Below are 15,475 nucleotides of genomic sequence, written 5' to 3'. Positions count from 1 at the left end.
GGTCCTGTTCAACATTGTTTCAACTCTGCTCTGCTTTGGGGGGGAACATTGTTCAATATCCGTTTCAACACTGTTTCCATGGGAGGTTGTAAGCGTGTATTTGCAAAGAGGACCATGTACGGAAAAGCACATCCCAGGTCAGGGACGCCAAGAAACAACATGTTCAACACGGGATCTGGGATAATAACGTTATTCGAAGGATATACAGAGGATTCAATCAGTACTCTCAGAACGAGTAATACATAGACTGCTTTTTTCTATTTTGCCAGCTGCCTGCTCTTGTGGAACTTGCAATCCAACGTGATGAAAAACGATCCCGTTGGCATCGGAGAAATTCTGTAAAAAAGGGGGGTATGCATTTTTTTTTTTTCCGTCGCGCATCCAAACGAGTTCCAACGTCCCGCTCACCCAACTGATGCCACCCATCCTCATCCCTACTACCTTCCTCCCCTACCCAACAGCGCCTGCTCATCCTCCTCCTTTCCACCATGGCCATCATGATCCCCCACCTCCGGGCCCCCGTCCTCCACCACGAGCTCCGTCCTCCAGCTCGCCTTCCTCTGCACCTCAGCGACGGCGGTCCCCGCCGGGCTCGCCCCCGGGGCGACCAGCCCGGGCCGCACCGCCACCGATCCGCCCCCGAGCACCACGCTGCGGGACCTGTCAAGCTCCGTCCTGGCCGGAGCGCCGGGAGCGGCGGAGGCGTTGCCGCTGCTGCTGTCGCCCCAGCCGAACTCGGCGTCCAGGGCGCGGTCGATTTCGCGGCGTAGGTCGGCGGGGCTGAGGGGTTGGGGCGCGGAGTCCGACGAGGCGGATGGCAGCACCAGCGCCGGCGCCGATGGTTGCTTCTCCGGCGGCGTTGCCGCCCTCTCGGTGGCCGCGGATTCGTACGACGGCGGCGTTTGCTCCTGTCGGGCCTGAGTGTGAGGCGGCGATAGGGACGTACGGTAGTTGTCGCGGTAAACGTTATAAGGAGGGTACGGCACGGTATACTCAGGCTCGGTATCGTCGCCCGCGTAGGAAACCCGGGTGGTGGTGGTCGCGGTGATGGCGGGTTTGGAGATCATGGACGGGGGGCGGTAGCCGAGCTCAGCGCCAGCCGAGGCGCGGACGGAGGCGAGCTGGTACGTCTCGTACTCCAGCAGGCGACGGTAGTTCCAGGCCGAGTAGACAAGGACAATGAGAGTGGCGACGCTAGGGCATATTAGGATCGGGGGAAACGTAGAGGAGAGGACGAGGATGGGGACAGAGAAGAGAAACGACAGAAGGGAAGAAGCAAAAGAGTCGAGTGAACTTACATCAATCCCATGTCAAGCCCCATTCCCAGACTTGGGTAGATCCCATCGATGCCTCGAGTGTAGGCTGTTATGTCGAGCGACAAGACGGCCAGGGCCAGAGTGAACTTGATGACGTGTGTGCAGACCATAAAGAAGGGGGTCAGACGCTCGGTAGCCAAACGGGCAATCTCAAGACAGTTGAGAACAAGGGCAATGGCGTTGCAGGCAACGTTGGAGGCTTCCCAGCTGTGTGTTGGTGAAGCGAGGTCAGCAGAGTGAGTCAGTTTTGCCGCTCATTGGGGGGGGGGGGGGGGGGTAGGTAGTAGATCTCAAGAAGATTAGGAAGTTGTCACAAACGTGAACTCGTCAGGAGGCAACAGATGAGAAGGTAGCGTTGGTCAGGGGCTTGTGAAATTCACGAGGGAATTGAGAGCAACGAAGTGAGAAGTCATGAAGTTGGTGAGGGAATGATGTTGGCAGTCACTCATAGAGACTACACGCCGAGACAAAACAAGAACTTGAAGAAGAACATACACAAGCTCCACCGTGGGTGGTCGTCCTCTTTGCTTCCCCTCTTCGTAGTGATCAAACGTCTCAGCCAAGCGGTACGTAAACAGGCACATGAGACATAGCAGGATGGCGACTTGGAAGGTCCAGAGCGGGACTAAAACCCTCTTGCGCCAGCCTGCGCGGGAGTAAAGAAGCTGATCGTAATCGAGCGAGGACATGGTGGCTGGCAGGACCGGCGATCGGCGACGGGGACTCCGGTGGTTACACAGTAGACGGCGTCGGGTTGGCTCGGGCGGCGGGGCAGCGGCGGCGGTGGGGAGCCGGCTCCGGTGGTTTAGGCCGACCTATTGGTGGTGGTGGTGGTAGTGCGTAAGCGGCGCGGGTGTGGATGCCCAACCTTGCCGGCGATGTCGACGCGGTGCTCAGGGTTTCGGACGTGCTCCTCTCGGGCCGAGAGCGGAGAGGTGAGCGATATATCGCGGCATGCACGGCCGTACCATGGGCAAAGAAACCCGGCCAGGCTACGGAGGAGGGACAGCCAGGCAGCAAGACAACCCAACGGTCAGAAACGCCATTTAATTGCCAGCGGGGGCCGGACACGTCCCGAATCAAGTGCGTTGGTCGTGGTGGCCCCTCTTCTCAGCCGCAGCAGGGCTCAGCCTCGACATCCAACTACATGCCATCGTCCATGCCGCTTTGGGAAGCCCAAGGGTTCAGCTGGGCTTCGCCCACCGATCCCAAGGCATAAAAGAGGCTTTTCCATTGGGGCCAAGCATGCAGCATAACGGGTTCATGGTCACATCAATGAACAAGGCAAGCGAAGGAGCGGCCGATGTCGTCAAGGAATAAAAAAAGAGCGACACAGTGTGTGTCGCAAGGAATTGTATTGATGAGAAGTGCCCAAAATCCAGTCCATCCGTTTGCAATCCCAAATGACGCCCTGTCCCCCCTGCCCTAGATTATGGATATGTCCCAGTCGCTCCCGCCATCGATCGGCCTGCGGCCGTGCCAACGGGGTGGTTGCTGTGTCGGGAATGTTTGAATGCTTTGCGCTCACGATGCCAGGCCGCATCGCCGATCTTGTCCCGACGGGTAAAATCGACGTCATCGCTGGGGATATCTCGTCTCCGTGTTTAGACGAGACGACCCCGCCGCTGCAGCTCGGCAACCTTGATGGAGTCAAACGGCTCGGGCATGCCACCGTCCGACATGGCCGGCGTTGACGCGTCGAGCGTAACGATGTTTTGGCGGCGCTCCACTTGCGCTGTAGGGTCTGTTTGTTAGCATCACACCCAGGCCAGGGGACTTTGAGGCTGTGAGTACGCACGGCTCGGGTAGGCAACGGCCGCAGCGACGAGCGCGAACAGGGTGGCGACGGTGAGCTTCATGGTGACGAAGTAGGGGGTGTATTATTGATACAATTTCCCAAAGGGACAGAGACGAAATAGCGAGATGAAACGAATGCGTCGACCGGCGACTGGACCTGAACGAAAGGAACAAGAAAGAAAGTTTGGAGCAGAGTCGAGGGGTCGGAAAGAGAGCAAGAGAGACAGCTCACCAGGCCAACAGGTATTTGTATCCCCCGGCAAGCACCCTACGCTGGGGACGGGACGATCAGGGTCCGCCTAGCGGATGGAGAAACGCGTTTCAAGAGGGCCCAGGAAGCGGATCGCCGAGGTGGGAAGCGTCTCCTGAAGCCCAGGAGCCTTCGTATTTCCAAGGAGACCAGGTCCCCGCCTATTCTCGTTGCAACCAAGATGCCTGTCAGAATTTCCCTTACTTTCCACCTGTTACACAGTATGTACACGGGGCGGTTTGCCCGCTTGCCTGTCTCCATGTCGCCCAAAGCGAGTTGAGATTGCGAGGGTCCGCCCGGCGAGGTCCACCTGAGACGCCGAGACGACCACGTCCGGCGCTGCAAAGCGCGTCAGCGTGGGACAGGTGCAACTGTCAAAACGCTGGAGCAGGGCCCAAAGCAGGGCCATGAGACAGTGTAGGTGTTCTGCGAGGAAAACCAAGCAACGTAAAGGTTTGGGCTGAAACCGTCAGGGGGTGGTTGCATTGGCGAGCCGAGCTCACAGGTCGCCGGGAGGCGGTTATCCGAACGTTGTCCCGCGCTTGGGTGTGTCAGAGTGCCAGGGGTTGTTGCGGAGAAGCCTGTGCTTTTTGCGTCTGATGAAACGGAGGATTTCCCATTTGGCTCCGGGATGGGAAATCGCATCGATGCGGGGCTGCTAACGTTGGTTCCTCCGCCCTTGGTACAATCTGTAACAAAGTGCACGGACAAAGTGGTATTCACGGTGATTTTGTGAGAGAACCCCCGAAAAGGAAAAACATTTCTCTGCATGTACATACCTCCTGGGTGGGCTGCAGCGACCCTACTACGCAGTAGTTATACGCCGTAGTGACTATGCTATGAAGCTTTTTTTTCTTGAACGTGTCTCTCTCTCATCGCCATCGGCTCGAGGGATGGCCCCCAAAAGAAAACGAAATCGACACTGCACAGCCATGTTAGTGAAGTACCTGAAACAGGAAAGGCCACAATCAGCGTCTAATTCTTGCTGGGGTCGTGCAGTGTGTGTAAGTGCGTTTTCACACCGTTAGCGTCCTGCACCGTTGTTGCGGTTGGACCTGAGCCGTGACCTGATCGTTCCGCTGCGATATGTTGCAGCCCTTGAAGCGGACGTATAGACAGGCCCTCCCCCCGGCTTTTCTTTTCTTTTTCTTTTTTTTTTTTTTTTCATCAGCGAGCTTTTATGACGGGCACAGGCAGCCTTTGTTTCCCACCCAAGGCCTAGGTGCCCGAGTGTGGCATGCCGTTTGTCAGCCGGCCGGGAAGCGGGGCTGTCGATGAGCGTCCGTCTCTCCCGGCCCCTCTCCGTCTCCACACGCACCGCCGCTCACAGCCCCGCAGCTCCATGGCCGGACAGCCGGACGGGGACGTCGTGCCCCGCCTTCCAAGGTCCCGTCCCCCTCAGCTGTGTGGACTAAGTAACGCTTCGTGATTCCTCATCCTTCAGCTCCGGTTTTCTCCCCAGCCAACTCGGCAAAGCCTTTCCCTCGGGCTGGCTTGAGTCGGTCGCTTGCTCCCCCCGTTCCCTCGTCGCCAAAAGGCCAGCTTCAAGGCATTTTGCAAGTCTTCCCGTTCCGATTGCCAACAACAGCAAAGCGGCCCGACCAAGCCACCCCCACCACAACCAGGCAACTCACATCCAGGCGGACAATCCACCACCGGCTTCTTCACCCCGTAGCCATGGCCACCGCCGAGCACTGTCTCCTCTGCTTCGAGGCCCTTGCAGCCCACTATGACGACCGCAAGCCCATGACCCTCTCCGAGATCCGGGCCTCCTGGGCCGCGTTCCAGCGGGCCACCGCGTCCTCGGAGCGCAAACGCCTCCCTGCCCTCCGCCGCCTCGCCGGGGAGGAACAGTCTTCCTCGTCGTCGTCATCGTCGTCGTCCTCCTCCTCCTTCTCCCCGTCCAGCAGCACCGCCTCGTCCGCCTCCGCCAGCACCCTGTCCCTCGGCGCCGCCACGCCGTCCACCTCCGAGTCGGAGGCCGAGCCCGAGGAGCCCGTCGACCCGGACGCCGAGTACCCGCTCTTCGTGACGTGGAACAAGCCCGCCGCGCGCCACCCGCTGCGCGGCTGCATCGGCACGTTCGAGGCGCAGGAGCTGTCCGAGGGGCTCGCCTCGTACGCCCTCATCTCGGCGCTGCAGGACACGCGGTTCCGCCCCATCGCCCGGCACGAGATGCCCTCGCTCGAGGCGGCCGTGACGCTGCTGACGGACTTTGAGGAGGTGGACGATCCCATGGACTGGGAGCTGGGGAAGCATGGCTTGCGGATCGCGTTCCGGGACGGCGGGCGCCGGTACGGGGCCACGTACCTGCCCGACGTGGCGTCGGAGATGGGGTGGACCAAGGAGGAGACGATCGTGAGCCTGATGAGGAAGGCCGGCTGGGATGGCCCCAAGGATCGGTGGAGGGATGTGGACCTGGACGTGGTCAGGTACCAGGGCAAGAAGGCGAAGCTGGAGTATGCCGAGTTCAAGAAGTGGAGGGACTGGGCGGATGCGCAGGCGAAGTGAGCGGGGGAGGAGCGGAGCGTAGGGGAAATGGCGTTGGGTTTGTCGCTACAGGGCACGCGGGATATGAGGACAGGAAGGGGGAAGATGGAGGACAGTCGGTGGCGTAGGTCTTGACGCTTTTTGGCATGGGTTTCTTGAAATGGGTTGGGATTGGGATGGGGTTACGACACATGACGTGCACAGCAGCCATGATGAAGATGGGAGAGCGTATATATGCGATCCCGGCAGCCTTTTTTTCTTCTTCTTTCGCGCTAATGAGAAATTACTTTTTTTTCTTCCTTGTGGCATTCGGCCACCACCAGTGCCATTATTAAAGAGTTATATATGTACGCGGTAGAAAAGCTTCCCACGAGCCAACCAAGGGCCGAACAACAACCGGAGCCCGAGATGCCCATGCCGCGGGAAGCCGAGTAGGTCAAGATTAAAGCACCCGCCACTGTCCCATCACGCCCACCAACGCCCGAACCTGCCAACACCAAAGACATCCAACCCGTGGTATCTCGCGCCGGCACCCCAGCATCAAAGCAATCCGCCGAACCCTCGCCATCCCAAGCCTCTCCCCCTGGCCCCTCTTCCTGGGTATATCGCGCGCTCCCACCGTGGGCATCGCGAAGCAGCCTGCCGACCCATACGCATCCACCCCCTTCACCACCTCTTTTCTCCTGCACTAGTTTTGATCATCGTTGTCGTCGTCGTCGTCGTCGTCATCGTCGCCGTGGTCCCTGCCTACCAACACCTTAATTTCCTCCAAAACCCGCTCGCTCCCTTCAACCCCCTTTTCTCATCCCTGCCGCTGCCTCCGCCGCCACCGCTGCTGCTGCCACCACCGCCGCCGTCAGAAGGCGCCCGAGCATCCGCAGGCTGCTTCCTCCCCTTCTCGTCCCCGCCTCCTAACCCCACCTGCTCCCCCGGAGCCACGCCCATCTCCACCGCGCGCCTCGCCTCCACCACGCGCTTCACAATGAGCGCAAACGTCTCCTCGATGTTGACCTCCATCCTCGCGCTCGTCTCCATGAACCCGCACCCGCGGCGGCGGGCCCAGTCCAGCCCAACGGTCGCGGGCACCTGCCGGCTGTCCTGGAGATCCACCTTGTTGCCGGCGACGACCTTGATGGGGGGCACCACGCGGTTGGCGCCGCTGCCGCCGCCGCCGCTCGTCGTGGACGTCGAGTACGACGTCATGGCCAGGGGCAGGCCCGCGCGGCGGGCGCGGGCCAGGTTCTCCTCGCGGGCCTCGGCCTCCATGTCGATGAGCTCGTTGAAGTAGTCGAGGGCGTCGAGCGAGTCGCGGTTCGTGATGTCGTAGACGAGCAGGAAGGCGTCGGCCGCCAGGTTGGACGAGGCCCACATGCCGCGGTACTCCTCCTGGCCGGCCGTGTCGGTGAGCGTCAGGAGGTGCGGCACGCCGTCGACGCGCCGCGAGATGCGGAAGTTGTCCTCGATGGTCGGGTCGTACGAGTCGAGGAACCGGTTGGCCACCAGCCGCATCGTGATGCTCGACTTGCCGCACCCGCCGTCGCCGCACAGCGTGATGCTGATGTGCACCGGCTCCGCCGAGGCGGAGGCGTCCACCGACGCCGTGGGAGTGTGTCCCGGTTTCATGCTTCAGGGGGTCGATTGGGTGTATTCGCGCGCGTGCGCGTGCGTGCGTGTGTGTAAGCGTGGGTATAGATGTGTGTGCGTTATGTAGATGTGCACTTCGATATGTGTGTCTCTCCCTGTGTGGGGCGGGTATGCATGTATGTCTCGCTTTCTCGTTCTCTCGTTCTCTCTCTCTCTCTGGGCTTGCGTGCGTGCGAATCCGTGCCGTATGTGACTTGGTAGGTATACAAGTAGGAATGATAGGAGATGCCTGAGTTGGAGCTTGGCCGGGACGGCGTGTTCGAAACGAGGACGACCACCAGCGTCGTGACGCACGCGACAGAAGAGGCGGTGTTTTGCTTTGCGGGTCGGTTGCTAGGGGGGTTTCGATGGTGGATGTCGAGCTGAGGCGGTCGACCTTGGTCGGCTCGATCCGGTCGCTTGGGGCGGTGGAGTCTTGTAGGGACCAACTGACGAGCTTAGCTGCGTAATTTTGCAGCGCCAAGGCAATGCGACGCAACGTTCACGTCGCTTGGACGTCGCTTACTCCGGAGAAAAAAAAGGGTCAAAGCAATACCACTCACAATCGAAGGGATGCTTGTGAGCTTGTGAATGGAAAAGGGGGAGGGGGGAATAAACTTCGATGAGGAGAAAGGATGAAAACCAATTAAAAAAAAAAAAGGACGGTTGACCCCTCTATCAGAACATCAGGTACAATGGTGGCTTGAATCGCGTGGTTCGATAGGACCGAACCAGGAATGTTGGACTATGGTACGCCATCAGCAAGTTACGCCAGGGAGGGTTGCGATGGGCTTACACTGACGAGAGGTAATTACGCCGTGGGGGTCAGCCCACCTGGAATTCAGCCCTTCTATCTGGGTGACCTCACACCAGCGTCACCCATATATACACTCACAGGGCGTACGTAACCATACAGTCAGTAACATGTTCTTCATAACTACCTAGTAGGCGATGAGGGTACGGGATGGAAGACAAGTCCCTTGGTTCAAGATCCCGATCATCTCCGCCGATGTGCCGGCATCATGGGTGCCCTGAAATTGGCCTCACAAGCCCTTCACGGAGACCTTGCCGATTTCAGCTTTGATCCTGAGCACAGTCCAACTCGGATGTCATGAGCAATAACCACCTGGGCTTCCCTTCGGCAGTCGCCCTGGATGGTAGGGATAGGCGACTTCTCTTCTCCACGGTACTGAGCAGGGGTGACAGATGGTCCAAACACCCAGAACCTCGCTCGTAGCGGTCTGCCCGGAGCCCGGTTTTCTTATAGGGCATCTCTCTACATACAATTCTAACGATGCATGCCAACTACCACTCTCCACAGTAATGAGAACCGCTTTGTCCCTAGAATCCAGGGTATTGCCGACCTCTAGCTACCGCTCCAACCACAGCCCCACTCGGCCAACACCTCTCTCATCAGAGGTTAGGTCTCATCCCCTCGCCACGCGATTCGACCCCTTCCCCGACGACGGCGCCACATCCTCAGGACTCCTCCCGTTACGGTACTGCCACAGACGGCTCAGCTCTTTCACCTTCATCCGAGCCTGTACCTTCTTCCCCTCTCCCTCCGTCCCGCGCCCTCTCCTCCTCTCCCTCACCGGGCTCAGCCCGTTCACCTCCCCCCCACCTTGGTCAAGCCCCAAATCGCTCCCGTTCCCTTCTCCGCGCCTCGTTCCATTCTCGCAAACGCCGCCCGACAGCGCCACCTCGCTCTCCATGAATTCGTTCTCCCCGTCCCCGTCCGCCACGCCCAGCGGCACCCCGTTCTCGTCCTTTTCCTCCCGTAAAGTGAACATGCCGTCGAGGTAGTGCCGCACGAGCAGGTGACCGGTTCCTAACGGGCCGGCACGCACAAAGAGTCTGCCGGCAAAGCGCGGGATCATCACGTGGCCGATAGCGTCTTGGGAAGAGGAGGAGGATAGAAGTTCCGGGGCTGCCTCTTTGGTATGCGGGCATACTACCGGAGGAGGAGAAGCGGCAAAGTGCGAGACGCCCCAGAGGGCGACAAAGTCACGCGCGTGGGCGTAGTGCTCAATATGGCGGATCGCGCGGATGGGAGGGTCGCAGGGGTCGGTGACGCGGGTGAGGTCGGAGGCCTGGGGAGGGGTGGCAAGCCCGGCAGGATCGTTGGATGCAGCGAGCGCGGCCTTCCTCGCCTGCCTTTCGGTGCTGACGCGGCGGTGCGGGTTGTTAAAGTGGCTGGCGGCGTTGCCAAAGGTGTAGATCTCCAGCTTGGAGAGGAGGTCCTGGGGCGTTTCCTGCAGCAGCCAGTCCAGGATCAGGCTGCCCTGGATGCCGCCCTGCGAGTGGAGGATCAGGACGATCTTGGAATACTGCGGGTTGTAGAGCTTCTGCTTGATGATCTGGTAGCAGACGCGCACGTCGGTCGTGGCGTAGCCCAAGTTGCGTTGGATGAGGCACTCGAGGATGTCGAGGAGGAGACCATAGCTTCGGGCCTTGTCAGCGCGAGGCTGTCGGAACAGAAAGGAGCGGGAAGCTCATCCCACTCACGTCTTATTATGAATGCCCAGAATCGGCCGCTTAAAGGTGACGGCTAGGCGGTTGATGTTGGTCTGCATCCAGTGGGATCTAGGGCGCATGGGTCAGTCGGTGCGGCTCACGAACGCCCCGCGGATGACGCACCCTGTCATGACGCCGTTGATGTAGATCCATTGCTCGTGAGCGTGTTCCGGCAGCGCCGGCGCATACTTTGGGTCCGAGTGGAACTCAACCCCGGGCCCGTCGAGAAGGCTGCAAAGGGCTCTGTTGACGAGCAGGAAGCCGGCCACAAGGGCAGCGGCAACCCAGACCGGAAGCGGGAACAACCACGGGAGTGAGATGAGAGCGGACAGCTGGAGCGCGGAGAGAATCAAATGAATGGCGAGCGAGTGGAAGTTGGCCAAGGTTGGTTCGAGCTCGCTCAGCTCGGCCGAGTTGGTGCGAGTGAAGGGGAAAAACAGGTGGGGGAGGGCCCAGGCGCATCGGAAGAACAAAACGATGTCCCGGACAATAAGTCTCCCGGGCAGGTCGGTGTAGGCGTAGTTGGTGGAGGAGCGGTCGCCGATTTGCGGTTGGAAGAAGCACGTATCAACGGCCGGGGCCGGTTGTTGCGACGGCGGTGGTGCAGCCATGCTGACACGGTTGGGCTAGGGTTCATCGCCCGTCAGGAGGATGGATTTGGTGAAACGCAAGTTTCCGCGAGAGGCGGTAACAGAGATATTTGTGTGCCTCTGGATGTCTTAGATGGTCCCTTGCTCCCCCGTGCGTTGGACCGTTGGACGTCGGCTTGCCGCCTTGGCGAATATCGGCACCCAACCAACCCCCTTTTCTCTTCCTTCCCGTGCACCTGCTGTAGGGCTGGCGCTGCGGCTGCGTCCCGGCTTCTCCGAAGTGACACACCACGTCTTGCTCAGTCTCGCCAACGGCGGATGTCATGGGGACGCCCCAGACAGGCCTGGTCTCGGCTCGATGGGCGAAAGCATGTGACGAGGCATGGATCCTGCGGAAGAAAGCCCGGCAGAAATGAACCATCCGGTGGGGGCACCCCGGAGCCTGACAGCCGGCGCCTGACGCCTCCCCGAACCCATGGCCCCACTTCTCTCCCGGGAGCTCGGCGGCGGACCCACTTTTCCCGTCTGGGCTGCGTCTGCCTGTTGCAGACCTGAGTCCCAGTCCCGATAAGATAAACTTTTTTCCATGGTCAACTCGCGCAGCGTTCCATCCTTCCGCTCGCTCTTCTTCTCTTCCTTTGTGCCTTGTTACCGCCGCAACAGCCATCCAACGTCAAAATGGCCAAAGTCAGAAAGTCAAAGCGCGAAAAGATTCGCGACGAGAAGCGCGCCAGGAAGCGCGGCCGTGAGCTCGCCGACCAGGAGGAGCGTTCCTCCAAACGACAACGCCATGCCGACGACAAGACCGACCCTGACAACAACGAGCTCTTCACCCTCGATCCCCATGGCGACGAGACCCTCAACGACGACTCTTACGGGCAACATGACGCCGCCGGCCAGTTTCAGCGCGAGTTCTTTGGCATGCTCGACGACAAGGAACAGGAGTACTTCCGTCATGCCGACGAGATGCTCGAGCTCAACGACTTCCCCACGCCCGAGGCCCGCACGCTCTTCCTCAGCAGCGTTTATCGTGAAGCGCACGGCAAGGAGCTCAAGCTGGCCAGCAGCCAATCATGTTCGCGTCTTATGGAGCGCCTGATTTTGCTGTCCACGACCCGCCAGAAGAAACGCCTGTTCGCCGCCTTCGCCGGACACTTCATGTCCCTCATCACCCACCGCTTCGCCAGCCACTGCTGCGAGAAGCTGTTCCTGATGAGCGCCCCGGTCGTCACCGCAGAATTGAGCGGCAAGGCCGAAGAACCCGACTCCGAAGACGACGAGGATGTCGATGAGAACATGCGCGAAACCATCAACGCGTCCATGGAGGACATCTTCCTGCTGACCCTGGACGAGCTCGAGACGCACCTGTCTTTCCTGCTGTCGCACCGCTACGGCTCGCATGCCTTGCGCGTTCTGCTGGTTGTCCTGTCCGGGCGGCCCCTCAACCAAGCCGGCACCAAGTCCCTTCTGCAGGGCAAAGGGAAGGAATACATCACGGTGGAGGGCGCCTCGATCGGTGCCGCCCTCGGCTCCGAGCCAAGAGTCGTTCCCAACTCCTTCTCCATGGCCATCGCCAAGATCATCAGCGACTCCACAGCCAACCTCGACCCCACGGCCCTGCGCGTCCTCGCGAAGCATCCCACCGGCAACCCCACCCTGCAGCTCCTGCTCGAGCTCGAGATCACCACGTCGGCACAGGCCAAGCCGACCAAACAGACGAAGAAGAAAGCCAAAAGTGAGGCCGATGAGGCAGAAGAAGAGCCTGCGGCGTCGGGTCCGTCGCTCCTCGAGAGGCTGGTGCCCGATGCGCCGGCCTCTTTCGCCGATGAGAAGTCGGCTGCGTGCGAGTTTGTCAACAGCATGCTCTACGACCCGGTCGGGTCCCGACTCCTCGAGACCCTCATCACCCACTGCCCGGGCAAGATCTTCCGGGGCCTGCAGACCAAGATCTTTGTCCCCCGCATCCAGAGCCTTCTCCGCAACGACATCGCCTCCTACCCGGCCATCCGGGTCCTGAACCGCCTCGGCAAGGTTGACCTCAGCACTGCCGTGGAGCAATCGCTTCCCGAGATTGGAACCTTTGTTGAGAAGGGCCGTCTCAACGTCATCAAGGCCTTCTTCGAGCGCTGCCACGTCCGCCATGCGACCGACGAGCTCGCCTCCCTTCTGCAGGCCCTCACGAAAGCCTGCGGCGGCAACTGGAAGCACATCGTCCCCAAGCTCTGCCTCCTGAATGAGCCCGCGAAGGAGTCCAAGCCCGACGGCTTCCAACCCCCCGACTCCAAGAACAAATCCGCCCTGGTCACCCACGGCAGCCAGGTCGTGACGACGATGCTCGAAATCCCCGGCGCAACGTCCAAGGCCATCCAGCAATCCCTCCTCTCCCTCACCACCGATCAGCTCGTGCACCTCGCCACATCCTCCGGGCCTACGGCAGCCATCCTCACCTCGGCCCTCGCCGTCCCCGCCCAGATCCCCCACTTCCACAAGCTGCTCGTTGCCGCCTTGCTCCCGAAATTCTTCGAAGTCGCCGGCTCGCAGCACGGAAGCGCCATCGTCAACGCCATCATTTCCGTCCCCTCCCACGCGACCACGAACAAGAAAAACAAAGAGGAAGCCAACGGGACTCCGGCCGTCGTACCGTTCTACCTCAAGGAAAATGCCATGTCGCTGCTGGATCAGCACGAGAAGGAGCTTCGCACGACATGGCTGGGCCGGAACGTCTGGCACACGTGGCGCGGAGATTACTGGAAATATCGCCGGCACGACTGGGTCAGGTGGGCTAAGGAGGTGGATCCAGAGGACGCCAGGGTGGCGGCGATGCCGAAGCCTAAGGCGGAGGAGGAGAAGGAGAAGGGGAAATCCGTTGGGAAGGGGAGTGGAAAGCCCGCGGGCAAGGCCAAGGGCAAGTCTGGAGAGGATGAGAAAAGCCTGAAGGGGAAGGCGGACGACGGAGAGGGGAAGGCAAAGAAGAAGGCCAAGGGAGTCAAGAAGGGCGAGGCAAAGGGGCAAGAAAAGGAGGCCAAGGATGCCGAACCCAAGGCAGAGGCCAACGGCCAGGAGGAAACTGAGGATGTGGAAATGAAGGATGCTCCAAACGGCGAAGGCACCTCAAACGAGGCTGCCCATGGCGAAGATGGCAAAGAGGAGAAGAAGAAGAAGAAGAAGAAGCAAAAGAAGGAGAAGGCTGGGGAGGAGGCGACTGCTTAATCCCAGCAGCGAGGATGGAATGATACCCAAGCAAGTACTGAGACAGGGAGGCTTTCATCATCGGTCAAAATGTGCTGACGATAGTTACATTGTCTGACGTAGGTAGTGTGTACCAGAAGGTGGCGAGATATATTCTGATGCGGTTCGTTGACGCGATTTGTGAATGACGGGATTCATTCCTCACTAGGTTGCCCCATGACGAGCGGTGAGAGAAGTGGGCATAATGTTGGGTTCTCCTATAGCGCGGTCCTGGAAAATGTTTCCAAACGCAATCTGTTGAGACCTCTTGGCGGTTGCTGGGCCTATTGTTTCCATTTGTTTACTTCCCCCTTACGTCCCGGGTAAACGGGACGCTTGGATGCCAAAACGTGACGATATCTTGTTATTTGCCTTGGCCAACCTTGGTTTCAGCTACACGTTAACGTGACTGGTCCGTCTCGTGAGACTCTAACTCACCGATAGACTGGCTATTGACCTCACCGATTAAGTTGTGGAGAAGAGCTGTCGGAGTACTGAAAACAACACAAGAAGATGCGAAAGTAGATAAGACAAGTTCAAACAAGACTGTATGGGTCCCTAATTGATTCACTACGGGACGCTTTCAACGTTTCGGGCATTCGCTATCTCGGTAGCAGCGCACCGATTGTTTCCGAAAGCCATACAACAGAGCCGAGACCAGCAAGAACCTGTGAAAATGCTAGATGTCGCGTGGGTCTTGGAGATAGAACCGTGCTTTACAAACCAGGTGAAGCCCTTTATCACCCATACAGAATCTTGCCGTGCGGCATCGAGGGAGACCAGCGTCCCTAAGGCCTTGGGGACCTTTTGCATGGACTATTCGGCGCACGACGCGCATCTGTACACTCGACCACCTAACCATGGATTGAGATGCTTTTAGACATAATGCTCGTATAATCACCCTTTCCGCGGCACTCTCGTTTTGGATGTTTCCACGAGACGAGTAATGAATACAGACTCAACGTCCTCCTTCTTCCCCGGCTTGCCACTATGACAACTGGGAGATCACTACCATCTATCCCCCCTGCTGACGAACGCTCGTCTTCTTCTCGACTCTCTTTCTGCATCGCCGTCTGCAGCATCACCACGTACTTCGAGCGTACACGCCTTTCGGGCACCCGTTTGGCCATCTTGAGTCACCCATGCAGTCACTCACGTTCTTCGACCATTGTGGCAACTATGATGCTCCATGACACATCTTCCCTGCAAATATGAGGCCATGGAAAGAGTTTCCAGGCATATTGACTCGCATAGCAAGTCACAGCAGAAGTATTGACTGTTTCTGAAGCATTTGTTCACGTCTTCTGACGTGTCAGGAGCGGTCCAAGCTTCACACCATCAGGTATATAAAGACGGCCGGTCCCCCCAAGGTCTGCTCCGTTCTTCTTTTTCCTTTGTTCTGCAACCAAGATCGAATCCAACACCTACGGGCACTTGTAGATTGGTTGCTATCACCAGCCGCCATTGTTCACCATCTGGACATCTCTAACCACGCTCCGGTCATCACGTGCACCGGGTCTCGAGATCCATTCCACGCGTACCTACGTCACCCATCACGCTAGACACACTAGCCCATGGAACACTACCAGCCTTCCCATTTATCGTCTTGACAGGTCTGGCATTTCCCCCCAGCATTTCCGTGTGAAGCGATTCCATCCTCCGCC

At 59.2% G+C, this 15,475-nt stretch overlaps 7 protein-coding genes across 7 annotated transcripts; 2 read left to right on the top strand and 5 right to left on the bottom strand.

Moving 5' to 3' along the window:
• Positions 1-437: 437 nt before the first annotated feature.
• VTJ83DRAFT_3245 (uncharacterized protein) lies at positions 438-2,005 on the bottom strand (the record flags this gene model as incomplete). Its single annotated transcript, XM_071009602.1, has 3 exons — positions 438-1,194; positions 1,299-1,523; positions 1,812-2,005. The coding sequence occupies 3 exons, from the start codon at positions 2,003-2,005 to the stop codon at positions 438-440; spliced, it is 1,176 nt and encodes a 391-aa protein (XP_070867123.1).
• A 915-nt stretch (positions 2,006-2,920) lies between these two features.
• Positions 2,921-3,175, bottom strand: VTJ83DRAFT_3244 (uncharacterized protein; the record flags this gene model as incomplete). The annotated part of the gene is made up of 2 exons (XM_071009601.1): positions 2,921-3,051; positions 3,115-3,175. 2 exons carry the CDS (start codon positions 3,173-3,175, stop codon positions 2,921-2,923), a joined length of 192 nt encoding a protein of 63 aa, XP_070867122.1.
• A 237-nt stretch (positions 3,176-3,412) lies between these two features.
• On the bottom strand, positions 3,413-3,772 carry VTJ83DRAFT_3243 (uncharacterized protein; the record flags this gene model as incomplete). The annotated part of the gene is made up of 2 exons (XM_071009600.1): positions 3,413-3,524; positions 3,615-3,772. The coding sequence occupies 2 exons, from the start codon at positions 3,770-3,772 to the stop codon at positions 3,413-3,415; spliced, it is 270 nt and encodes an 89-aa protein (XP_070867121.1).
• A 1,268-nt stretch (positions 3,773-5,040) lies between these two features.
• On the top strand, positions 5,041-5,874 carry VTJ83DRAFT_3242 (uncharacterized protein; the record flags this gene model as incomplete). The annotated part of the gene is made up of 1 exon (XM_071009599.1): positions 5,041-5,874. One exon carries the CDS (start codon positions 5,041-5,043, stop codon positions 5,872-5,874), a length of 834 nt encoding a protein of 277 aa, XP_070867120.1.
• A 726-nt stretch (positions 5,875-6,600) lies between these two features.
• VTJ83DRAFT_3241 (uncharacterized protein) lies at positions 6,601-7,476 on the bottom strand (the record flags this gene model as incomplete). Its single annotated transcript, XM_071009598.1, has 1 exon — positions 6,601-7,476. One exon carries the CDS (start codon positions 7,474-7,476, stop codon positions 6,601-6,603), a length of 876 nt encoding a protein of 291 aa, XP_070867119.1.
• A 1,427-nt stretch (positions 7,477-8,903) lies between these two features.
• On the bottom strand, positions 8,904-10,604 carry VTJ83DRAFT_3240 (uncharacterized protein; the record flags this gene model as incomplete). Its single annotated transcript, XM_071009597.1, has 3 exons — positions 8,904-9,921; positions 9,985-10,062; positions 10,117-10,604. The coding sequence occupies 3 exons, from the start codon at positions 10,602-10,604 to the stop codon at positions 8,904-8,906; spliced, it is 1,584 nt and encodes a 527-aa protein (XP_070867118.1).
• Positions 10,605-11,261: 657 nt separating this feature from the next.
• Positions 11,262-13,793, top strand: VTJ83DRAFT_3239 (uncharacterized protein; the record flags this gene model as incomplete). Its single annotated transcript, XM_071009595.1, has 1 exon — positions 11,262-13,793. One exon carries the CDS (start codon positions 11,262-11,264, stop codon positions 13,791-13,793), a length of 2,532 nt encoding a protein of 843 aa, XP_070867117.1.
• Positions 13,794-15,475: the final 1,682 nt, after the last annotated feature.

This window comes from Remersonia thermophila, chromosome 3, assembly GCF_042764415.1.
Source record: "Remersonia thermophila strain ATCC 22073 chromosome 3, whole genome shotgun sequence".
Taxonomy (NCBI): Eukaryota; Fungi; Ascomycota; class Sordariomycetes; order Sordariales; family Chaetomiaceae; genus Remersonia; species Remersonia thermophila.
Note: the sequence above shows the minus strand (reverse complement) of the source record. Positions and strands in the feature narration are given on the sequence as shown.